This window comes from Strongylocentrotus purpuratus, unplaced genomic scaffold (genome assembly GCF_000002235.5).
Source record: "Strongylocentrotus purpuratus isolate Spur 01 unplaced genomic scaffold, Spur_5.0 spur5_scaffold_8, whole genome shotgun sequence".
NCBI lineage: Eukaryota > Metazoa > Echinodermata > Echinoidea > Camarodonta > Strongylocentrotidae > Strongylocentrotus > Strongylocentrotus purpuratus.
The window spans coordinates 640,109-666,720 of record NW_022145614.1 but is presented as its reverse complement, the minus strand read 5'-3'; the positions used below and the strand labels follow the sequence as shown (position 1 = coordinate 666,720).

The 26,612-nt window shown below is 37.1% G+C and overlaps 2 protein-coding genes across 3 annotated transcripts in view; both read left to right on the top strand.

Annotated features, from left to right (window-relative positions):
* Positions 1 to 9,171, top strand: part of LOC586105 — a 34,051-nt gene extending 24,880 nt beyond the window's left edge. The window contains exons 22-30 of one of the 2 annotated variants that reach the window (XM_030975068.1): positions 309 to 390; positions 1,605 to 1,769; positions 2,219 to 2,396; positions 2,696 to 2,897; positions 3,505 to 3,614; positions 4,018 to 4,198; positions 4,609 to 4,738; positions 5,124 to 5,232; positions 5,473 to 9,171. In XM_030975068.1, coding sequence (XP_030830928.1) covers positions 309 to 390; positions 1,605 to 1,769; positions 2,219 to 2,396; positions 2,696 to 2,897; positions 3,505 to 3,614; positions 4,018 to 4,198; positions 4,609 to 4,738; positions 5,124 to 5,232; positions 5,473 to 5,552 — 1,237 coding nt within the window. In that variant the 3' untranslated portion in view covers positions 5,553 to 9,171. Of the gene's footprint in view, positions 1 to 308; positions 391 to 1,604; positions 1,770 to 2,218; positions 2,397 to 2,695; positions 2,898 to 3,504; positions 3,615 to 4,017; positions 4,199 to 4,608; positions 4,739 to 5,123 lie in introns of both variants that reach the window. The other variant, XM_030975067.1, reaches the window with a different exon arrangement.
* Positions 9,172 to 17,434: 8,263 nt separating this feature from the next.
* The window catches only part of LOC115920225, a 33,811-nt gene continuing 24,633 nt past the window's right edge, over positions 17,435 to 26,612 (top strand). Inside the window, exon 1 of the mRNA XM_030975531.1 lies at positions 17,435 to 17,679. Within this exon, the coding sequence (XP_030831391.1) occupies positions 17,617 to 17,679 (63 nt within the window). The 5' untranslated portion in view covers positions 17,435 to 17,616. The remainder of the gene's footprint in view (positions 17,680 to 26,612) is intronic.

The window sequence follows — 26,612 nt, the reverse complement described above, 5'->3', positions numbered from 1 at the left end:
GGTGGAGAGTGGCAAATTTAGATTAACGTCTTGCCAAAGGACATTAGTGCCGCGGCGGGACTTGAACCCCGTACCTTGTGATCTGCAGTCAGGTGACTTATCCACTAGTCCACAACACCTCTACAGCATAGGCTGTTCCTTTTTTGTTTTACCTTGTCAATAGATGCACCTTAAGTTATTCACACATTTTGTGAAGAAAATTTGTCAAACTCTTGATTCACAATATGATAATCTATATTTCTTAGCTTGACAAATTTGATTCTCTGTATTTGATCATTTTCCCCCTCTCTCTCTCTCTCTCTCTTCAGGAAAAAGAGTGCGACACTTCGGAATCCAAGCAGTGAGATTGTGTCCCTCAAACTCACCATACGAGATTGTGAGGATTACCAGGTCAGTTTCACATCTTATCATTCAATCTTATTTCTTGATGACCATGATTTCAACTGAACCATCTTTTACTATGGAAGTTTGCCACATACTGGAGTATTAAAGTGAGAAAAAATAAGCCTTGAAAATTTGTCTTTACTCATTGTCACTTACTCTTTTCTAAAGTTTAGCGAGGATGGTAATATTATGTTAAGAGACATGCTGCTGCTAATAATAAGATATTTGTATACCGCAAATTGCATATTGCCTCTAAGCGGTTTGAAGATATCCTTCAAGGCTCTTTAATGCACTGGGGAAATGACCCCATCTCATGACCTAGCATCGTTTTTTCATTCATGAATGAACCTGCATTCAATCAGCAGATGTATGAGATTTATTGTATTATTACCAACGCTCCTCCTCCTCCTCCTTCTCTCCCCTTTCCTTTTCTTTTCTGCAAGTCACTCTTTTTTATTTTTATTTGTATTGTTGTATCTAAGTTGAGGGCTGCCGGCACGTCAAGCTACTTTGCTTATTTCTGTAGCCCTCCTGTATCTAATGTATGTTAATCATGCATTCAATGTATTCGTTTAAATTCAATATATTTGTTTAATATCGTTTATTATCTGTATAAAATTATATACACTTGAAATATTGTATCAAGCCATATTATGTTCATGAAAATGTTTGATGAAAAAAAGAAAAAAGATGCAGAAACCAATAAATCAAATCAAATAAAATCAAATATGCATATTATTGCATAACAGCTGTTAGTCAAGGGAGGTGTTACATTGACATCAATATAATGGTAGCAAGAAATATGCTAGCAAGATGTTCAATAGAAATACAACTAAGTATTCAATGGGTATCGAGTAGAGTACAAATGTCAATGACGTTGGATGAGCATGTTTGCATCCATAAAAATGGAGTGGGTATACGCTAAGTGCAGTGTCGTAATTGAATGGAATGATCAAGATAAAATAAGTTTGTATCTTGTTTATGCTTAGTATTTATTTGGGGATCATTCTCATCAAGCCAATTTTGGCTATCATGATTCCCCACTTTTTATCTATGTTGATAATGAACGAACATGTATATACTTTTGATGTTTTTTAAAAGAGAGTGAAATAAATAAATGAAATGAAATGAAATAATTTACTGTAGAGCACGTTGATCAGTTACTTGTTTAAGGAAGTTGTTAAATAAATAATAGTCGTCGTCTTTTCTCTGATTGGCAGTTGCAAAGCTCTCATGGGAATCAGAAGAAGTTTTCCAGCTCACGTCAGGTTGTGATTAAACCTAAGCAAGATTTCCCTGTCGACATTGTCTTCAACCCTTCAAAGCTCTCATCATTCAAAGGAACCCTAGACGTCAAACCCATCAATGGTTCTACCAAGTACCTTGTATGTATTCATGACAAGTCTTCCTTCTTTGTTCACATTAGAGCATGCTACTCACCAGGTGCTGTACCAATTAACAAGTTTTTAAAGCAAGTGTTGCATGTTTTCATTATTTTTATGTCAAACAAAGCTATTTTTTCTTTTATTTAAAAAAGTACAATTTTTTTTCTACTACTAATATATGATAATGATGAGTGTGAGCACCAGTACTCTAAAGTACATGTATTGGCCTTATAGTCGTCTATTGAATGAAATATATTGGTGTTTAAGTAATATAAAACTGATTTATCAAAGTAATCTTAAGGAATACACAGTTTATAATGTAAGATTGATGAGAGAAAGAGACAGCGAGCAGCAACGTAGGAGGAAGTAGATATGGACAAAATATAAGTAGGCAGCATTTGTATCAGACTTTCTTTAGTGTAATTCATGACTTCATTCCTCTCAAACAGATACCCTTAAGTGGCTATGGTGGTGTGAGCAATCTTGTACTGGAGGACGCTAATCTCAGGGGAGACACATATTTGCATGACTTTGGACCTTTGACCCCAGGTCGACACACTGTACTCACATTCAAAGTGCGCAATACTGGACTCAGGGCTGCCTTCGTGAAAGCACTGTGTTTCAATGGTAAGAAGTTTTATATATCACTCCATTTAAATATCAAATGGATCTCTACATATTCCTGTTGGGGCTAATAACTGTTTACAAATTAATAAAGTAAACAAATTTTCATAGGAAAGTTGAAGAAAATTTACATGAGAGAAATCTAGCTTACAAGTAATGAAGTATGTTGAATGCTATTAACAGAAATAACACTTCTATTTAATCTGAAGAAGTATGTTGGATTTTACTTGTTGACCGTCAGAATTTCAAATCACAACAGCAATTGTCTTTATTCTCCTCTCTGTGAACTTTGATTCCTGCAGACTCCAGAGCAAAGGTAAAGCTCCCCAGCAGTCATCTGAATGTAGAGCCTAGTGAGTTTGTGATCTCACCTAAGATGAGTAAGACGTTGACAGTGATCTTCAGTCCTAAGGAAGATGATATCCTGAGTGCCTTAGAGACCACAGAGGTGGCAGCGGTGGGGTTGTTCTATGGAGATGAAGTCCTCAGAAAACTTCTTAAAAGGTAAGTAGACATTTTAAAGTGATCGTCAACTTAAAGGCATCGTTTAACAATGATAAATCTGAGATGCACGGCCCTATCCCATCATCAGTGTCTGTGATATGGTGTAATATTGAAGCCCTAAAACTTAATCCCGCTTCAAAATGATCAAGAAGTGCCTCAAAAAAGTTTAAAATCTTTGAGTGACCGGTTTTACCATACTAGTTTTCCCCAATAGACTGTAGTGTTATGAAAACCGTTAAGCAAACGCAAAATTTGGTTTTGATTTCCAATCATAAGTATCTTGATAATCACACAGGCGATCGGCTTGTAAAAGTCATTGGGTTCCTGACTGACCTAAATTTATAATTATCATTGTAGCATGAGCTAAATCCAGGATTTTGTTTCAGAATCTGAGACAAAGTTACCGGATCCCTTTAATGGGTAAACAATGGGGGACATGGGATGGTGAAACTAGAAAGATTTTGAGGATTTTCCATCATGTAGAGTCAAGAGTTTTACATTGAATGAATTCTTTATGAATCTCTGGGAAAGCCGTAACTTTCTTTGTTGTTGTTGTTGTTGTGTTCAACTCTGATTGGTCATGTATATTTGATCTCTGTTGCTTCAGGCTGTCTCCAAGTGAAATGACATCACGTCAGGCTGGCTTGTCTCCTGATAATCCATTGAGAGGTGTGTCATTTGATGTCAGGTTTCTGGGAGAAGAACACTGCAAGGAAAGTGAGTCAGCACAAATTTCATATTTTAAGAAACAAAACAGGAAGATATTTACCTCACAGTCTACTTTAACCCATTCAAATATAATATAACTCTCCAACCTTTTCTTCCTTTACATTTGTGCATTTACAAAGAATATGTATAAGTGACATGATTTTCTGTGAACATACTTTATTCTTGGCTATTTGTCTATATATTTGGTATTGAAATTAATTTTCGTTTTTTCAAGATAAAACTGGCCAAGTCTTCACTATTGCTCATCTGAAATATATTGTGACCTTAGAAAAGTATTACTACAGAGTAGACCTTCTACAAAACTGAATTACTACTAGTACTGCTTACAAACGTTGTCCTTATTAAGGTGGTTCATCTGTATTTTATCAAGTACACTTTAACCCTCTTCTAGAGTTTGACATAGAGCCTGGCTCCAACACCTGGTCACTCTTCTACACTAACATGTCAAGAGTGTTGCTTAGCCTGACTGGGAGATTAGGAAGAAAAATCCGATCACCACGCAAGGACCGATCCCCAACTCAGCCTGTGAGCAGTGTAGCTCCTCTACCTGCCCCAGCTCAGGCTACTGCCAAGTAAGTACCATCATGACATTAAAATATTGTAAGATGACTAAAGTGACATCTTTCTCTATAGCAAACATATTTTTCCAATCCTAAGGGTTAGCTAGAGGTTGTAATGTATGTACATCTTAATCTGTTGTGCAATATCAATTTCACAGAATTATTTTGGTTAACTTATGATGAATCATTTGTAATATGAGTTTCCCTCTTATGTACTTCCAAGAGAAAGAGTCTTTTTACCCAAACGAAGGAAATATTGAACAAACAAAAATAACTGATTTCTCGGTTTCATTTCCTTGTGTCTGATCTTATACCTGATATTGACTTCCATTACAGTTATTTGATTTTAGTTGTTTTTTTTTCTTCTCAAAAATGTATCCTTCCAATCCTGTATAATAACTGTTGATTCTAATGTTTTACAGATTGAAGAAAGACCAAACGCTCCATGGCATTGTCTTGGGACAAGATGGTCTGACCTTTGACCCGACCTCAGTAGGTCAATCACAGATGATGAAACTGATGTGTAAGAACACAAGCAGAGCAGACCAAACGGTAAGAATTCATTATATTTTTATATTAGCATCATATCATTTGGAAATGCTGATTTGCAGTACTATTGATTCTTTTTTAGGTCGATTTCTTGAAAGTCTTCATGCTTGTGTTTATTATTAATTATGTGTGCAAAATGTCTTAGAGATTCAACATAGTATAATAGATCTCAACTTCATTCATTAAGAAGTTATATACCAAGTTCTGTTCTCTAAACTCTGTTCTCATTGCCTTTCTGCTACTCGACTCTAATGGCTGTGATGTTTAATGTACCTTTGATGTTGCTTTCACTACAGCTAGAAAACAATTATATTCAGTATAAGTTCATCAAAGTTGATTTCAATTATTAAATTAATCAGTAAAGTCATTTTAATGTTCTATTTTGCAGGTTGAATTCTTGAACCCTGACGCTCCGTTCTACATTCAGCACCACACCCACACCATCAGAGCTAAGCATTTTGTGAGGGTACCCATCTTCTACAAACCCAAGTCACCCGGTAAACATCGGAGCTTCATGGTTATACACACACAGACACACCATAGCCTTGTATCTGAGCTGAGTGGAGAGTGCCATTGATTATGTACATTCACAGACTCTTCTCAGTCTGTGGTAGCAGGTAAACATTGGAGCTTCATGGTTATACACACACAGACACATCATAGCCTTGTATCTGAGCTCAGTGGAGAGTGCCATTGATTATGTACATTCACAGACTCTTCTCAGTCTGTGGTAGCAGGTAAACATCGGAGCTTCATGGTTATACACACACAGACACACCATAGCCTTGTATCTGAGCTCAGTGGAGAGTGCCATTGATTATGTACATTCCCAGACTCTTCTCAGTCTGTGGTAGCAGGTAAACATCGGAGCTTCATGGTTATACACACACAGACACACCATAGCCTTGTATCTGAGCTGAGTGGAGAGTGCCATTGATTATGTACATTCACAGACTCTTCTCAGTCTGTGGTAGCAGGTAAACATTGGAGCTTCATGGTTATACACACACAGACACATCATAGCCTTGTATCTGAGCTCAGTGGAGAGTGCCATTGATTATGTACATTCCCAGACTCTTCTCAGTCTGTGGTAGCAGGTAAACATCGGAGCTTCATGGTTATACACACACAGACACATCATAGCCTTGTATCTGAGCTCAGTGGAGAGTGCCATTGATTATGTACATTCCCAGACTCTTCTCAGTCTGTGGTAGCAGGTAAACATCGGAGCTTCATGGTTATACACACACAGACACACCATAGCCTTGTATCTGAGCTCAGTGGAGAGTGCCATTGATTATGTACATTCACAGACTCTTCTCAGTCTGTGGTAGCAGGTAAACATCGGAGCTTCATGGTTATACACACACAGACACACCATAGCCTTGTATCTGAGCTGAGTGGAGAGTGCCATTGATTATGTACATTCACAGACTCTACACAGTCTCTGGAAGCTGAGCCTATTGCTGGTATTGATGACAAACAAATATAGGCTACAAAACTACTGGGGAAATTGTTCTGTGGATATCAACCTCACAGATAACTAGACTTGGAAAGATATCCAACATGGGTGAATTATATGTATGCTTCCAGCAATTTTTTTTTTTTTTTAGGGGGGGGGGGGGAGGCATATTTGTTAACGGTGAAGTAGTCTGGCTATGTTCTTCGAAATCTTGAATAAATCCATTGATATTTCCACTATAAAGTTGTTGCTCAAAGTATGAGCAATTACTACTCAATAGAAATTGCAACTGATTTACCACCAGCTTGATGTGTAGGTTGAGTAATACAATATGAAAATTATCTAATTTACAAAGTAAAGATGTATTTATATTCATTTGTTTATCACAATTACACTGCCAATGTTTAGAAATTATTTACAGTAAAATATGTGGTGATTTCACGTCAGATTGGAGTTGGCTGTCTAAACCTGGGGGTATGGCGAATTCTGTTCCATTAAACATGGACTAATTATTTTCTATTTAGAGAAAAAAATATATGGTCACACTCATAAATTGATAACTGAATGTTTTCAAACTGTTACTGGCATCCAATTCAATTTCAATTTCATTTATTTGTTCAACCATCAAAATATATATACAATCAAAATAATTTACATCAAGAATTTAGAATAACACAATGATGGTTTGGTGACCCCGGAGAAAGCAGGGCTTATAAAAAGGGGCCACCAAATTGAAATACATAAAAAGATCAACAATACAAAAACAAAAATCAACAGCGAACATTAATATAAACAAGGAAAAAAAAGAGAAGTACACTTCTTGCAGCAGCAGCAAAAAACTAAATCTACATGTAGGTATATAAAAGGGCAGTAGAAGAGAAAGCGAACAAGAATATCAAGAATATATTATAAAGAAGTTAAGATTTCCCTGCTTAGATGGAAAGGATATGTGTGTATTGATTTCAGATGCAAATCAATGTTTAATTGGTATTGCTCTATTATGCATTATATGGTTGCAAATTTGAGGGATATGAGAAAGGTGCTTACTTGGTTACGGTGCTTGGAATTCTTAGAACTACATCTTTTGAATATTGATAATATGAGTGGTACATTGGTAAATGTTTTAAGGTCGGTGATATAAGACAACAGGAAACGAGCCAGCTATAGTATTATCCGCTTAGTGACGGACATAAGGGCTTCAATCACACCATAAATAGCATACAGAAAGCAAAGCTTGTTTAGAAAGTCTACTTAGAGGGGCTGCCAACTTTGTAGGTAGGCCAGATCTCAACCTAGATTGTTGCGTATGAATATGCTTCTTCCAAAATTACAATAAAAAATTACAAAATAGCAGATGTATTAGGCTTATATTTTCATGGTTCTCTTTGCACTTTTTGGGTGGGTGAGCGAGCAGATTTCTGATTTTTGGTATGATGGTGGCCTATTTTGTTTGTCTTTGTATCCTGCTTAGGGCCAGAAAGGCATTATGTGTGTACAATTATATGAGTTAAGGCCCTTTTGGCATTCAGCACATGACCTTTTTTCAGTGTCCCAATCATATTTAAAAAAGGATCTCCCAAGTAAAGGGCTGCTTTATAGTCATACAATGAATGAGAAGTCTGGACATAGTAGCAGAGAAGAAAGGCAAAGTACAGAAATGACCATGTCTGGAGTGACCATGTCCGGAGTTGTAAAATAACAATATATGTCTAATGTATATATGAAATATCATTTATTTCTTCAAGTGCAATAATGTCACAGATGAATGTCTTCCCAAAGAAATAAAAACGAATCTAGAATCTTATGGTTTTCTGAGTATGGCTTGCTTTTCTTCAATAAATAAATGGTATCGTCTTAAGGTAGCTTTATGGAATGATTGGTATTTGGTAATTTCCTTATCTGGGGCCTTGTTAAGTGGGGCAGGCATACACCAATGTCTGAATTACTATGCCTATAATTGATTGATTGATAGATAATTGCTTTTTATAAAAATCAAAGTCTTTACTTTCCATTTCATATCTTTAAGCTATCTCGTGGAGGAGTGGTGACCAATAAAATGCCCTTATTTGATCTGATGATTTGTGTGTCTTTATGTTAATGAAGGTTGTAAGGTACAGTATTCCTTAATGTTTGCATTCATTTCATAGCAATGTTTGAAATGGAGTATCTGTAGTACAGTACAAACAGTTCACAAATTTATGTTTATTTATCATTAGAATTTGAAAATGCAATGCCTTGCATGAAAATTGTTTGTTGAAAACTATTTTGTTGTTTTGTTTGTTCCTTTGGTTAAAAAAGATTGTTATGACATGGACGGTTATGGTATTCAATTCTTAGTTTGTGTCTATTCCATATGTCTAGATGTGTATTAATCCAACGTTAGTCACTTTTTCTGAAATATCCCATCACCTGTTTGTCATCTCCTTGGACATTAGATATGTATGTGTAAATTGATTTCACAGAAATCTATTGAATTATAAATAGGAATGAATGATTTTAGTACAAAAAACCAAGGGGAAAACAAAACATAACAACAACAACAATGTTGGTCTGCATTTGATAATACACTATAAAATGAAGCATATTAAAAATGCAGCTGTATTATTATGTGAACCTTATTTATTTTCTACAACTACAGATTTATTGTGTCTTTGATATTGTTGTTATATCTTTGTTTTGTAAATTATTGTGTTTTCTATCATTTTCTTCAGAGTAATATGTTTGTATTTTGCTGTATTAGTACATTTTGTATTCAAAACTACATATAGTTTATTAATTTCTGTATGGCTTTTGTAAAGAAAAGATATGTGTGTAAAAATATTAAACTCTATTTACAAGAAAAGATGTATAGCTGTTTTGCATTAAAAAGTTGAAGTATTATACTTATAGTTACTGTTGTCTGTCTTGTAAGGCAGTGCTTTGCGCCAGTTAAAATTCAAAAGATAAATGAAATAAATTCAAACTTTTGCAGCAAGTGATAGCCTGTTTTTTGTTTCATTTCAAACAGATTTATTGGCTGGAGTGATATTGATGCATTATATTTGATAACAATTATGAAGTTCTGGCAGGCTACTAATCTAGGGAACATACAATATTTATATATATGCAATAGTATACAAATAATGAATGGTTATGAGTTCAATAGTGCGAATATGTTCATGAGTTGAAAGATTAACATTCTATTCAACGAGGCGTCAGCCGAGTTGAATAGAATTAACGTTAATCTTTCAACGAATGAAAATATTTGCACTATTAAACGAATGAAAAACATTCATTATTTGTTTTATACAACATCGAAGAAGACCTAATAGAACGTTAATCAACAAATTATGCTTTACTCCTTATAAAGATAAATTACAGTTCGAGTCAAGCCTTCTCAATTACATGCAGATTGCCTTCGCGTCAGATACACGCAGGGATACGCGCGCGCACATGCAGCAGAGAGGTACGCAGTCTGCATATAACCAAAAATGCACGGCGCATATAACCAAAAATGCACGACCGTGCAATATACCATCTATTGAATATCATGTGACCAACAATCGTCCAATCAAATGACAAGGATCCACGTAGGTGTTGTATAATACATACTATGTACATTCAACATTAAGAAACCTTGATGCTCGCATTTCAAAGAAAGATTTACTTCCTGCTTGCAAGAATGTTTCTTCTCATTTATCTAACGGACCTAAATATTTCTTTTAACGGACCTATTTCTTTTAATTGGGGGGGGGGGGGGGGGGGGGGGGGGGGAGGACAGCTTTATTTTTGTAATAAAAAAAATAAATAAATAAGGGGGGGGGTGGGGGTTTCCTTCAAAACACACACACACAAAAAAAGGGGGGGGGGGGGTTCGGGGGGTTGAACCCCCCTAACTTTTTTGAAAATGGGCACACAACTGTCAAATGATCTTGAACACGGTTGTTGCCAAGTTTCATGGGGCTAGCTATATTGGTTTCAAGGTTATGACGAGTTTAACATATTTTTTTCAAAGAACGCCATCTTTACCATTTCGCTTTGCATAAACCTTTTCAAATTTGATTGTTGTTTTTTTTCTTCAGAAAGCGCATATTTTGAATTTATTACATTTGAAAAAGGGTACGGCTCAGCTAAAGGAATACTGATTTATAAAAATTCAAAAATATTCATTTTCGAAAATTGAGAGGGCGCTATTTCAAAATGTAAGCAATATTGAAGTGAGGAAAAATCTCGGAAAATGTTATTTCAGCAACATTTGTAAATTACCGTTTTTTTATTTGTTTGTTTGTTTGTTGTTGTTGTTGTTGTTGTTTTTTTTTTTTTTTGGGGGGGGAGCAACTTCCCCCTTCCAAGCCCCCCCCCCCCCCCCCCCCCCCCCCCCCCCCCCCCCCCCCTCTGCCATCAGTACGCCAGTGCACCCCCTATCTACAACTTGTTCGCGGGAAAAATCGCAACTGATCTCCCCTACCTATCTTCTTTCTCCTTATTTTCTTTCCCTGTCTCTCTCTTTCACTTTCCATTCCCTTCCGTCTCTCTCTTTTAGGTTTGCCCCCCCCCCCTCCGACCCCCCCCCCCCGATCCACACATTGTTGGCGGGATTAATCGCAATTGATCTCCCCCTCCTTTTTCACCCTTTTCTTTTCTTCTTCCTTTTTTTTTGCCTTTTAGCTCTCCGCATTCCCTTTCCCTTCCTACTCTCTCTTTTTGGGGCGGGGCGTGGGGGGGGGGGGGGGGGGGGGGAGGCAAGGACGTTTTGGCCCCCTTACCCCCGATCCATAACTGATATCCCCCTTTCTTTCTTTTCTTCTTTTTTCCACTTCCCTTTATATCCTCTTCTCCTTTTTTCTTTCACTTTCATTCCTCCTCTCTAATTTTTTGATGGAGGAGAGGGGGAGAGGCAACAGCCTGGGAGGCAAGCCCTTGCCCTCCCCCCGATCTCCTTCCCCCCCCCTTTTCTTTTCTTCTTCCTCTTCTTTCTTTCATTTCTCTCTTTCCCTTTTCCTTCTTTTCCTTCCTTCCTTCTCTCTCTCTTTTTTTGAGGGGGAAGGGGGGGGGGGGGGCAAGGCCCGCTCGGCCTCCCTGGATCCGCGCCTGGATTAAAATACTAATAAAACCATTTACTCCCTCTGACATTTTTGACGTATTTGCTCATAGTTTGACGATTTCTGATAATCATAATCATTAATGATTTTCTACAGTTATCATTTTATCCGGGACGATCATTAACCCTAATAAGGCCGGGGGGGGGGGGCCATTATGGCCCCCCCCCCCTCCACGATTTTTCTGATTGTTCGAGAACGCATATGGATGGCGCCTCGCCGCTCGCTGACTTTTTTCTTTAGAGTCTTGCGCATCTTTAAAAAAAAAATTAAAAAAATTGGACCTATAGTTACAAGGTCACGTGACCTTTTGTCTTTGCATGTCAGCCCGAAAATCGCTCATTTTGTGATTTGTGTACAAAACATATGGAAATGTCATTTTTCCTAAAAATAGATCAAACATTGGTTTTTGGGTCTTGTTTAAAGTTTAGGTGGTTGTTTTGGGAGTCAAAATAGTTGAATTATAGGAAGAAATGAAAAAAAACAAAAAACAATAACATAAATAAGTTAAAAAAAACAATGAAATACATAAGAAATTATCAAAACAATAGATAACATAAGGAATAAGCTGGCTCTTCCAATTTTTTTGTCTTATTATTGTTCCAAATGGTCTAATGAATATATGTAGTGAAAAAGAATGCTTAAATATGAATAATATATGATTTATGGGTAAAAATGTGATTTTATGACGTTATTTGCATAAATTACCATAAATATGCAAATGAGTGATTTTTTTCAAAAAATTGAAATTATCATATTGTTCTATACACTTCACTTGACATGCGTGCAAATTTTCGCGGAGATCGGCCGCTTCACGGCCGAGATCTTAGGGGGGGGGGGGGCCATAATGGCCCCCCCCCCGGCCGTAGTAAGACTTCAAATAGCCCGGCCTTATTAGGGTTAAAATTCTCACTGCATCATTTTGCAGGTAGGCTCGTCTGAACAGTGAAATAGAAAGCGTTTCCCTTTTACTTCGTCTCATTCTTGAAACTGATTATAATATAATATAAATAATATAACTGTTTACAAAATAAAGGAATATACAATATTATGGTCATATTTACCCAAAGTATAATCTAGTCGGTATCAGAACTTTTGTACATGATGGCGCAGCCCAGCAAGCATTATTATTATGTTTGAGTGAAGGAAATTGATTGAATTTCTTTATTTTCATGCACAAAATGAAATGAAGACATACAACTCGACTTACGGCTCACATTTGTATAAAATATAACAATACGTTAACATATCATAGACAAATAACTACAAATAACAAAAATAAAATAACAATGTAATATAATTTAACCTCTCTGTTGAGATCCAGGGGAATTATTTGATTATTTGTACTCCCCTGGCTCCCAACATACGATACTAACTTAAATATATTCTAGAAAATGTACATGACAACAATCAATGTCATATAAATAGAACAAGTCACAGCCAAGATCTAAAATCAATTGTTCATCAATTGTTAAAAATTTCAGATAATTTGTTTTGATAGCAGACAAACTTAACGTACATCGTACTGGATGGCAAAGAGGAGAGACACGAGAGAGAGCGAAAGAGAGCGAAATAGAGAAAGTGAGAAAGGGAAAGGAAAAGAGAGAGAGAGAAAGGGAGAGATACATGTAGGATTATATAGAAATAATAATAATAATAATATTTAGAAAGAGAGAGAGAGCAGAAGAAACAGGAGAGATAGAACGAGAATGTAGGGGATCGTACTCGGGAGGTGAACAGGGTTATTCATCTACATAAATTGTTGTTAAACGCTTTCATTGCACTTGGGAGAAAGGACCTGCCGAACTATCAGTTCTTATTCTAGGTAACCTAATTCTTCCTGATCTATTAAAAACCACTTCATTATGCAGAGGGTGATTAGAATCCTTCACCATCACTTGCAGCTTAGCCAATAATGCCCTTTCTGCAACAAAATGTGGATATACATGTAAAGATGTGTATCTTTATCAATGTAATAGAATTTTGTGAAGTACCATAATATTTCCATAATTTTATTTGAACTACATTACAATTATATATTTTAAGTTTAACGCACATAATCTATAGATTGCAAATAATGTATATATGACAAATATGACAAGTACAGTATGAGAAAGTAAAGTATAGTAGTATATGCAGGCGCGTACGCAGGGGGGGGGGGGGGTTGGTGTTACCCCCTTTTAATTTGTTGTATGTGTGTGTTTTGGAGGACCCCCCCTCCCTTGTTTTGTTTTTATTTAAAAAAAAAAAAAAAAAAAAAAAATTGTGGTAACGGGTGACCCCAAAAAGCCGACCTTACCCCTCCCCCCAACGAAACGAAAATATCGGTCGGCCAAATTTTCAAAATTTTGGGACACACACACACACAAAATGTGCTCTTACCCCCCCCCCCCCCGCTTATGCAGAGGCTGACTGAGTCGTTGCGAAATTTTTGGGACCCCCCCCAAAAAAAAAAAAAAAAATCCTCTTACCCCCCCCCCTCCCCCGCTTATTTGCGAACTGTTCGGCGTGATTTTCAATTTTTAAAACCCCCTTCGAAAAACTCCTGCGTACGCGCCTGAGTATATGTATGATAAAAGGTTGTAAATCTGACGCTTTGAAGAGATTTCAAAGTTTTGATGCAAATTTGTACAACCTTATGTTGGGTAATATGACTCTAAAACAAAATGTTATGGCATCTGACAAAACGCCAGACTTTGACAACAACGACCCAGAAAGAAATTCATCTCTTGGTAAATGTCGTTTGTATAACGGACTGCAGTTAAGTCAATACTTACCTCCCATTCTGGAGTAGTTTATCGGAGCAATTTAATAATAATAATGAAAAAACTATTCTTATAAAACACTTACCACCGAAGTTTCTAAGCGCTATAACAAACAAAATAGACTGATAAACTATTACATATTAAACAAAACAAAAGAGTGCAAATAAACCTACAAATTACAATACATATAAAATACACGTCAATGTGAACAGGGTAAGTTAATCATCAAAAGCAATTTTGAATAAATGGGTCTTAAGACGAGTTTTGAAATGGTTAACAGTTTGACAGTTTTTGAAATTTAAAGGTAGTTTGTTCCAAAGTTCAGCAGAAGCTTTGCAAAAAGAGCGATGACCGTAGAAAAGAGTTGACACCGAAGTAGACAAGAGGTTTAATTGTGAAGATGTCCGTAGATTGCGTGAGGGTTTGTATTCCTGGATTAGTTCATGCAGATAAATTGGTGCCAATTCATGAATGCATTTATAAGTTAAAACCAAGATTTTGTACATAATGCGGTACGTCACCGGCAACCAATGCAATTTGCGAAGTACTGGAGTGATGTGTTCACAAGAACGCGTGCGTGTTACAAGCCTGGTAGCAGAGTTTTTTGATTCTCTGGAGGTATCCAATGTGCGAGTCCAGAAGGCCATAAAGAAGGCTATTTCATTGATTTCAGCAATTTCGACAAAATATGGGAGGACTTTCTAAATCGAGCGGTAAGTTATCTGGTAAGTTATCTGGTAGATTCTTATATAATCAGGCGCGTACGCAGGGGGGGGGGGGGGTTTGGGGTTAAACCCCCCCCTCGAGTTTTTTTATGTGTATGTTTTATGTATGTCATTTTGGAAAACCCCCCCCCCCCCCTTTTGAGATTTTTTTTTTTAAATTTTTTTTAAAATAAATTTAAATTAAAAAAAAAAAAAAAAAAAAATGCCCATGGCTGACCTTAAAAAGCTGACCTTACCCCCCCCCCCACAACTGGACAAAATGTCAAATTTAGAAATTTCGAGACCAAAAAAAAAGAAAAGTGTCCTCTAAAATAGAGGGTAGGTACATACAGTTTAACAAAACTGCTTTTCAAGTACGCCCTCTAGAACGACATAACAAGTTTGTGATATACAAAAATACAAGGAATATATGAAAAAATATAACATTTATCAAAACTAAACAATGACATATTTGACATAATATAGAGTACAAACATAATTACATAAGAAAAATAATTATACCGGTAGAGGGAAATAAGAACGGAGAATATACTGTAATAAATGCTTTGCCAATTGGCATCCGCGCTTAATATTTGAATTGATTTGGTTGATTGAATAAACCAGTTCACGGTTGCAGTCTGAGCATGAGCAGATGAAGGTCATTGCAGAACAAATTTTGAAATACACGGAGATTAATACTGGATACGTGCTCATGAAAGTTATGTAATCATTATTCATTCATGCACATTCAGTGCACTCCATGATACGTCTATGATGATACACAGGTGCAAGTACGGTATACTTTGAAAATGGGAAACAAAGGCTATTTATAGAGCACCTCCATCGTTGTAGGAGTGATTATTTCAAAATATACAAAGTGGGATCTCTTCATGTTTTGAAGATCTGTGGATATTCGGGGTCATTGCAGTAATGTGCTAACCGTGAACTGGTCTATTGAGGGAGGAAGTTTATTAAAAAGGGTGCTTGCTTTATACGAGAATTATCTTTTTTTTAAATTCGGTTTCGGGGTATGGGATGTCAAGAAGAGAATTTAATGAATAGCGGGTACAATAGTTGAAGGTGCGATAATTTATAAGTGATTTTAAATAAGTTGGGGCCATGACATTTATAATTTTAAAAGCTAATAAACAGTAGTGATATTTTAATCTTTGTTCGACCGATTGCCAATTTAAAGTCGTAAGAAGCGTTCATTGTGGTGTGTCGTAATCCTTATTTAAAATTAATCTCGCAAATCTATTTTGTAACTTTTGCAGCTTCGATAAATTTTTCTTTGAGCAGTTTCCCCAAGCAGTACAACAATAGTCGATATGTGGTAAAAGTAATGCAAAATAGAGGTTTACAAGAGTTTTACGGGGTATTAGGCGTTTTATACGACGAATACGTCCAATAGAACGAGATATCTTAGTACATATATATTTTATAAATTCAGACCACGTAAGTTGTGAATCAAGTATAACTCCTAGGTATTTCATTGTTTCGACTCACTGTAAGTTTTTACCATTTAAGTTAATTGAGAGACGATTGTTCTCCAACTTTCTTTTTTTATCCAAATGACATCACCATAGTTTTCTGAGGGTGTATATACATCTTATTTATATCAAACCATTTACATATTAAATCAAAGTCATTCTGTAAATTTTCTTGAACTTCAGAAAAAACATTAGAATTATTAAAAATGACAGTATCGTCAGCATAAAGTGATATTTTGGAAATATTATGAAATTTTAAACTATTAATTTCATTAATGTACAAACAAAAATTCAAGGGGCCCAGAATTGACCCTTGTGGCAGCCCGGATTTAACAGTTAAATACTCGCTACAATGATTATCTATAGTAACACAATGTGGTCTACCAATTAAGTAAGATTTAAACTATTCATACACCTTGTTTACTCATGCCATACAAAAATAGTTTATCAAGTGTTATTTTATGTGGAATAACGTCAAACGCTTTCCTAAGATCGGAAAATATTGTTCCAGTAATCTGACCTGAGTTCATATTATCAAGAAGGTAATCAGTAATTTCTGTAAGACATGTGGTTGTGGAATGAAGCGGTCTAAATCCAGACTGACGTTCTGATAATAGATTATTTTGGTTAAGGTAAGAATAAAATTGTTTTATGTATGACTTTTTCTAGAATTGTTGACAAAGAGGGCAAAATAGACTGATGAACAATTACATATTAAAAATCAATGTGAACAGAGTAAATTAATCATCAAGAGCAATTTTGAATAAAAGTGTCTTAAGACGAGTTTTGAAATGGTTAAGAGTTTGACAGTTTGTTCCAAAGTTCAGCAGAAGCTTTGCAAAAAGTGCGATGACCATAAGAAAGAGTTGACACCGAAGTAGACACGAAGTTTAATTGTGAAGATGTCCGTAGATTGCGTGAGAGTTTGTATTCCTGGTTTAGTTCTTGCAGATAAATTTCGACAGATGGTAAATGGGAGGACTTTCTGAATCGAGCGGTAAGTTATCTGGTAAGTTATCTGGTAGATTCGTACATATTTACAAAAATCGTTAATCATTAATAATAATAACATTAATCATATGATGATGAAACAATCCGATTCTTGTACGTGCCCCCACCTTGATGTATTATTAGACATCACGCCATTAGGTAGTTAAATTAAATTGCTATTTGATTGGTGTAATCTTCATATTACTGGCAGCAGGATAATCCATATATTTACTGGATTTGATAAAAAAATATCATTTCTTTGGTTTTAAAAGGGAAGTATAAGATCCCCAGCTGAAGACTACTATCTTTATTTTCATTCGTTAACTAATATCCAGCTGATTTCTGACAGGATTTTTTTTCATCTCTGTTTTCCCCAGGATCCTGGATTCATCATGAGCGGGAAGATGTGGACATTTCTCGCCGCCATTTTATTCTTGACAGCATCAGGATCCCATGTAAGTTAAAATTCATTTTTCGTCGACGTAGTAATCTACCTCTAAGAATAAACAATATATATCGTTGATCGTATATCTTTCCAACATTAAAAACGCATTTATGAATAGCCTTCTCATTCTCTTTATTTGTATGAGTGTCAATACAAAAGAAGTCAAGATTAAGATTGAAAGTTTTGGAATAAAATAAAAAAGCCTCTTTCAATAGAAATATATCTCAAACTTTTCTCTTTAAGGTTAATGCCAGGAATTAGTGACCGGCATCGCAGAAATGTATTTTACTTTCATATATTCCTATGAAATGATTATAATGATTATAAAGCTATGTATATATATTGTAACGAAATTTATTACAACTTTTACGGACACTGCTCTTAATCGCGCTGCTCTTGTCTCTTCTCAGTTCTCACTCAGTCTCTTTCTCGTTCATGCTTGTATTCAAAACATATGCGACAGAAGAGACGAAGTTGGTCGTTAATTTCAGATTGATGTCTAGGTCACATTTGCTCTACGGCTAGGATACGGCGGCCGTACGCCCCCGAAATCGAGAGATACTTGCGGCGGCCTCCGGGTCACCCTAGGGCGTATCCCTATCTTTACAGGCCGTACGGGTCGCTGGGATTATAACGAAAGCGGGGTTATAACTAATTACATTACTATGTTCGCCGTAGCCATGCCATAGAGCGGTACCACGGTGACCGAACTTAGGGCGTACGATGGCTTGCATTTTATATACTCCAAGGGGTGAGGCGGTAGCATCAGTATGGCCGTACGATCGTCGTATGGCCCCCCTTCGGCCGCCATGCGGGCACCTTGCGCCTGCCTTAGTATTTGTCAAGAACCTACGACCGCTGCAAGACGCCCTAATGCAACCGTGCGTCAACACTTCAAAGCCGGAGTTTTCTGTTTCCACAAATTCAAAATACGCCGTGCGGCTACCCTAACATTATGTGACCGCTTCTTCTTGATTTTATTTTATTTGGCAATCAGTCACAGTTGACTATTTTTGCCACACACTATTTTATGAATTATTTATATACCGGTATATTATGTACAATTTCATGTCATAAATGACTATTTTTAGGATTCTTTCTCTTTCCATCCCCTTTTCTTCTACTTATTTTCTTTTATATTTAAAAAAAAATAGATGTATGTATCATATCACCCTCAATTTTGTAAGCTCCAAAGGATTTACCTCTCACAAATGGGAAAGCTAATTCCTGCGCTACCTAATTTGCATACCCATACAAAAGTGAGCAGTGCTCACCCAAGCTTGAATTGTTTTCAAGATTTTTGGTGTCATATGAAAGTTGAGTTTATGAGCTTTCCATACATATAACACTTTCCCCCCAGAATCATATATTTTTTATTCGGCAGCCATTTCAAAAGTGTATAGTTATTTTGGGGACGCACTGTACAGCACGAGCTAGTACTGATTACTGACGTCATCATAGTCAATGAGATATTTTTCTCTCCTGGAGAAGATATATAGTAAGCAAATATTAATCGACTACGAGGGAAATGGTAAACAAATATACCATGCACTGAGAGGCTCTAGTTGAAATTATGGATCGAGGTGGCAGGAATAGCACTATTTTCTGAGGGGCGTAGCCCCGAAGAAAATAGTGCCATTTCTGTCGCCGAGGAATCCATAATTTTAACTAGTGGCTTGAAACAGTGCATGATATACTAGTTTTATATTTTTCAAACCAACCTTCATAAAAATAATAATGATAATAATTATTATGTTAACTGTCACTGAAGTAGTGTAGAGTGCAGTGAGCGCAGCACAGACGATAGTACCAGGGGCGTCGCTAGACGTGGGGTGGGGGGGGGGGGTGTGTGTGTAGAGGCCAAAGATTACCGACAAAACTAGCGACCAATTACCGACAAAATGAAATGTCCAATATCTACAAATTTAACCCTATAAACCCGGGGCCGAAGGCTAAATTGTTTTTCCTATGGACTATCTATAGCACTTGCATATGCGCAAATAGTCATTTTCCTCGACGACATAAATATACGAATTATTTCGTCAACTTAGTCAGCATCATAGCTGATATATTTTAATGCAGGCGCGGAGCTAGGATATTATTTTAGGGAGGGCGGAAGTGAGCAAGCGAATCACTTAAAGAGCGCTCATTAGGGGGTGTGGGTGATAGGCCTCTAAATTATTAGGAAAAGAAGACGATTTATTGTACCTTTCTCGACTGTTAATCCTTGTCTAAATGAAGTCCCCCCCCTCCCGCGCGAAAGCTTTGACGTTTCATTAAATTATTATGAAAAGAAGACGATTTGCTGTACCGTTCTCTACTGTTAATCTTTGTCTGACTTCAGTTTCTCCCCCTCCCGCGGAAGTTTTGGCGTTTCATTAAATTATTAGAGGAAGAAGACGATTCGTTGTACCGTTCTCGACTCGTCTAAATGAAGTTTTTTCCCTTCGCGCGAAGCGCGGAATTTTTGGCGTTTCATCACAATATAGAGAAAGGAAGACGATTCGTCGTACCGTTTTCGACTCTTATTACTCCCTATTCATCTGAATTCAGTTTCCCCCTCTCGCGCGAAGCGCGGAAGCTTTGACGTTTCATTAAATTATTAGAGACATAAGACGATTCGTTTGTACCGTTTTCGACTCGTCTAAATGAGGTTTCCCTTCCTCCCGCGCGAAGCGCGAAAGCTTTGACGTTTCATTAAATTATTATGAAAAGAAGACGATTTGCTGTACCGTTCTCGACTGTTAATCCTTGTCTAAATAAAGCTCCCCCCTCCCGCGCGAAGCGCGGAAGTTTGACGTTTCATTAAATTATTAGAGAAAGAAGACGATTCGTTGTACCGTTTTCTACTCTTAATAAGCCCTAATTGTCTGAATTCAGTTTCCCCCTTTAGCGCGAAGCGCGGAAGCTTTGACGTTTCCTTAAAATATTAGAGAAAGAAGACGATTCGTTGTACCGTTCTCGACTCGTCTAAATGAGGTTTTCCCTCCCTCCCGCGCGAAGCGCGAAAGCTTTGACGTTTCATTTAATTATTATGAAAAGAAGACGATTTGCTGTACCGTTCTCGACTGTTAATTCTTGTCTGAATTCAGTTTCTCCTCCTCTCGCGCAAAGCGCGGAAATTTTGACGTTTCATTAAATTATTAGAGAAAGAAGACGACTCGTTGTACCGTTTTCGACTCTTAATAATCCCTAATTGTCTGAATTCAGTTTCCCCCTCTCGCGCGAAGCGCGGAAGCTTTGACGTTTCATTAAATTATTAGAGAAAGAGACGACTCGTTTGTGCCGTTTTCGACTCTTAATAAGCCCTATGTGGTATACTGTTTTCGACTCTTAATCCTTGTCTGAATAAAGCTTCCCCCTCCCGTGAAATTTTAACGTTTCATTAAATTATTAGAGATAGGAAGACGATTCGTCGTACCGTTGTCGACTCTTAAACCTTGTTTGAATTTAGTTTCCCCGAAAATTTTAAACCTCTGATTTCTTTAGCTGATATTATAGGAAAGTGAAACTTCGAGAAAATACAAGTATTGTAGTTGTAGTCACTCTTGAAGTCGTCACAGCGGATAAAAAGTCACAGTTCGTAGTGAAAAAAAACTTGTCGGCCGACCGACAATATACATCTCTCCGACTTCAAACTTCTGCATTGATATAGTACACGAGGAACGAGCAAGAATACCGACACAGCTGACCCGACATAGCAACATATTTACCCGTGTCTTTCTTGCTCCCTCGACAAGACGACTCCACCCAACAACCCCCTTCTCTCTTTTACTCCCACTCCTCCTCTCTCAGGCTCTTACCTCTCCTCTCTCTCCTCTCTTTCACCCCGTTTCTTTTGTTTCCCTTTTACTCTTTTTTCCCCTCCTTTTTTCCCTTTTCTTTCTTTTCCTTTCTTTCCTCTCCTCCCTCTTTTTTTCTCCCTTTTCTTTCTTTCTTCTCTTCCCTCTTTTTCTTTTTTCTCTTTTCTTTCCTTTCTTTTCCTTTCTTTTCCTTTCTTTCCTTTCTTTTCCTTTCTTTCTTTTCTTTTCCTTTTCTTTTTTCTTTTCTTTCCCTTTCCCTCTTTTTTTTCCCCTCCCCCTTTTCTCTTTTTTCCCGACGGCAGCGCAATTTTACCGACAATTTCCTGACAGGTGGAGGGGTGTCGCACCCAGATCGCACCCCCACACCCCCCCCCCCCCTTTGGCGACGCCCCTGGACAGTACTGCGACCGCGACCGATAGCACATTGATCTTGATCAATCGCATATATATGACGTCATCCATGGTATAGTGCTATGGTATAGTTTGCACTATACCATGAATGACGTCACGGTTACATCATAGCAATGTTATGTTTGGTCACATGATGCTGTGTTGACCAATCACTGAACAGGATTTCATTGATCAAAAATTAAATATAATAAGCAAATAACTACCGTTGGTGAAGGTGATGGGACAAACTATCACTTCCGAGGCGATCTGGATGTAGCTATCTTTCCGAAGCGAAGCTGAGGAAAGATAGCGTATACATTCAGATCGCCGAGGAAGTGATAGTTTGCCATCGCCTGAAACCAAAAGGTGATTATTTGCTTTATATTCCACATCGGAAACATTTCACTTCTTCCGTCATTTTAGAGCAACAATTCATCAATTAACAGCTAGCAAACGGTGTACGATACGTACAGTGCATGCAGTATGGTGGTGTGACCATTTAGTTCGCGTACTAACACTAAAAGCGCTTAAAGAGGAGAGCAATACGCAGCGTATACAATATTAAAGTGTATATACAGTGTGTCCCGAAAAAAACTATACACTTTTGAAAAGGCTGCCGAATAACAAATATATGATTCTAGGGGAACAGTTATATATGTATGGAAAGCTCATATACTCAACTTTCATATGACACCAACAGTTGCGAAAATAATTCATGCTCGGGTGAGCACTGCTCACTTTTGTAAAGGGTATGAAAATTAGGTTGCGCAGGAATTAGCCTTCCAATTTGTGACAGTTAATCCTTTGGAGCTTACGGAATTGAGGATGATATGGCCATTTATGATCAATTGTGATGAGTTTGGATTTGCTGAGTGAAATGTTTGGTTTATGGGATTAACATTTTATGCATGAGTGAACAGGAATTGCATTTTTTATTGTAGCACTGTAACTTCCCTGTTAGACTCAGTGGTGTGTTCATGGGAGTCAGGATGGGGTGATGGTACATGTTGTAATTTCCATGTTACAAACTGTTATTCTCTTACATCTGTGACTTTGAATAAAAACCTTCACCCCACATTTCAATTATTGTAAGATTAGTTGAACATCTCATTGATTTAGTCAATACCCAGGTAGGGATAATGTAAATCGAATATTCAAATACGGTTTGTTGAAAAAAGGAATGTCCAAGATGTCGGCTACTTATTATTCAGGTAAATGGTAACTGAAATGTGGGGTGAAGGTTTTTATTCAAAGTCACAAATGTAAAAAAATAACAGTTTGTAACATGGAAATTACAACGTGTACCATCACCCCATCCTGACTCTCATGAACACACCACTGAGTCTACCAGGGAAAGTTACAATGCTACAATAGAAAAATGAAATTCCTGTTCCGTGCATAAAAGTTTGGTTTAATAAACCATGGAATTCACTCAGTAAATCATGAATTTATCATATCACCCTCAATGTTGTAAGCTCCAAAGGATTTACCTCTCACACATTGGTAGGCTAATTCCTGCGCAACCTAATTTTCATACCCTTTACAAAAGTGAGCAGTGCTAACCCGAGCATGAATTATTTTCGCAACTTTTGGTGTCATATGAAAGTTGAGTTTATGGGCTTTCCATACATATACAACTTTTCCCCCTAGAATCATATATTTTTTATTCGGCAGCCATTTCAAAAGTGTATAGTTTTTTTCGGGACACACTGTAGTACTTCTATCTTCAGTGAAAGTGCGTTGCACTGTGTAGATAGTACTACTATCTACACAGTGCAACGAATTTTTCTTCTCCCATCAATGATGGGCGAACTATATTTCATCACGTGACTTTACTTTTGACCAATCGTAGAGCAAGATTTTTAGTATGTGGAATATAATACAAACTATCATCACCGAGGCGAGGATAGTTTGTATTCATTGCCCGAGTAGCCTATCCGATATGCGTCGGGCTTTACAAGTATTCTAATCGCGTTTATAATGGAGAGTGACATCGGCGCGGGCGTCAGCCCGAGCGCCTTTCATCACTGGTACATGCGAAAAGTTTTATTTTATTTTATGTACCACGTTTCGTTCGAAGAAAATCTACGAACCCCCTGCAAAGCTCCTTCATGAATATTTATGTAGCATAGACCAAAATAGGCCAATGAGCGATGGGGAACCTGGAGATGATATTTGATTGGTTGAATCAAAGTGATCGATCACCAAATAAAGCTAGTCTTATGAATCATGCATAAGAATACGCTCGTCACACATACGATACACATATATGAATAATGATGAGTTGACCAGTGATGATAGGCGCTCGGGCTGACGCCCGCGCCGATGTCAGTCTCCCAAACGCGATTAGTACACTTGCCATTTAGCCCGACGCCTATCGGATAGGCTATTGCCCGAGTAAAGGAGGTTAATATTTGTTTTATATCCCACATCGGCAATAAGGTCTATTTAAAGTGAATTTTACACAATTAAAAGAACTGATTCTGCAGACAGTTTAGCTTCGGCTAGATTTTACAAAGCACAACATGCATACATGTAACAAAGTCGATGCGCGCTCATTTGACATTGACATTGACATTTCGCGTAACCTACTTTGCTATGCGCTATATGCTTATTCAATGGGAAAGTGGGGCAGCAGCAAAAAATTACTTTACAAAAGTCCTATCGCATGGAGATTGTACTTATCTATCATTGATCATGTGACCTCGTTTAGACCAATCAGATTGCAAGATTCTTAGTATGCGGGATATAATAGATGATTTTGATTTTTCAGGTGAAGCCCAAGAAAATATTGACAAATATTTATTTGGCTTACATTTCACATTTCCCACCTGGATGTTGAATTTATAATCATCGTTGAGGTATTTTTAAGGGATTGCCACCCCCAATGCTATCCTTTTCGTTTACATAGTTAAATAGTTATACTGTATTGCAAGAAAACTTTTCATGATTCTATCTCATTTTATTTAAACAAAACTCAAACAAAACAAACTAAAACGCTTGCTGTAAAACGCATGAATATGGTATACCTAGCTTTCAATGTTTAGTCAGAGGGCAATTTGGGATCTTTCAAGGGGTCTCTCCGAATTGAATTTAGTTTTGAAGCTCTTTTTCTGTTTTATGATGTACAGCAATACCTCTCCCTTCAGGCATAATATGGTCAGTGTGATTTAGGAAAACAAACATTGTTACCCTATTTATCCCAATGCATATTTTAATCAGTTTTTGCGTATTGTAATGTACAGTCATACCACTTTCTTGGTAGACGGGATGAAATGGACCGACTAGGGGGTCTGGTCAAACCAAGGGTTTGATGAGAAAATTATTTAGGGACAGGGTTCAAGACTAATCTAATTAATACTTCTTCTGCTCATAACTGGTTTTACGTTACATATCTAGGCCTTCAAAATGTAGCCATTATATAATTTTATCTGTTGAATAATACCACTCTAGACCAATCATTGGATACTTCATATTTAATTGCCCTTTGTACTGTCGTAATAAACATCTGTTTTCAGAACAATTCTCTGTCTCATTGTTTGCATTGATAACAGTGACTGATACAGAGGCGGGTGGGGGTAGAAGGAGCACAATCACCCCCTCTACATTTTGTTTATATCCCATGATTTAGGTCCCTAAGGTTTAGCTCGCACCTCCTCCGTTTTCAAATCAACTCCCTGGGCATGCGTATGGCGCTTCGAACACTCTGTCTGGATTAGCCCTTATTGAACCAATACATAGCACAGTCTAGCACGAGATACGTGCTTTACAGCTATAGTAAATATACAAGATAACACTGGATGGTATTCAGTGGCGTGGTCACGTGCACGGAATAGGGATTCATGGGCACCTCAGTTGAATGGGGAAAAGACAAACAAACAAGAAACAAAAACTAAGAAAGAAAGAAAGGGAGATTGGAAAGTGCAACGTAAAAAGGAGGAGATAATAATATTAAAGTAATTTTATATTACAATTATAATAGTAATAATGATACTAGAGTCTACTACTATTTCAGATGCCCTTGTCCATGACGTCAGTGCCCCCCACCCACCCCTCTCAATAGTTCAGCCTCCGCTAAGCCACTGATACATACAATGATCCTTCATGTAGAATCATATTTAATCAAATGTAAAGCTATACTTACGTCGCGTTTTAGCATAATACGGATTCATTCTTTCTTTCTAAATAATAACTTTGTTTAAGTCTTGGTTAATTTCTAATTTTTATTCCATATATTATCATAAGAAAAAATGACACTCTTTCAATCATAGAAATAGATCTGCTTTTATATGGAGAAAAGAGAACAAAATTTACGGCAACGTACATTCTCTTTACTCTTGTATAGATTCTGTGTTATAGGAAATCGCACCCCTAGTTCAAACCACAAAAGATAACAATATTGTTTTTATGTTTGAAAATGCGAAAATCTGTACTTCACGTCGTTGTATGTACATGTTTTGATTAATTCTTACGTCGGGTAGATGCATATAGAAAACGAAAATAAAATAACAAAACAACTAACTAATATCGGGATTACACAATAGACTTTCATTATCAAAAACTGATATAGGTGTAAGAAAATTAGACAGCGTCTCGCAAGTGTGTTTGCATACTTGCCATTCCCTCTTGATACTTACCTTACATTACTTCAGCCGAGTCGTTGTGGTTCCTCGTGATATGATGGACCAGTACTTCCTATCTCCGTCCTTATCTATCTTCCCCTTGATATGCTGCTATGTAAACATATAAA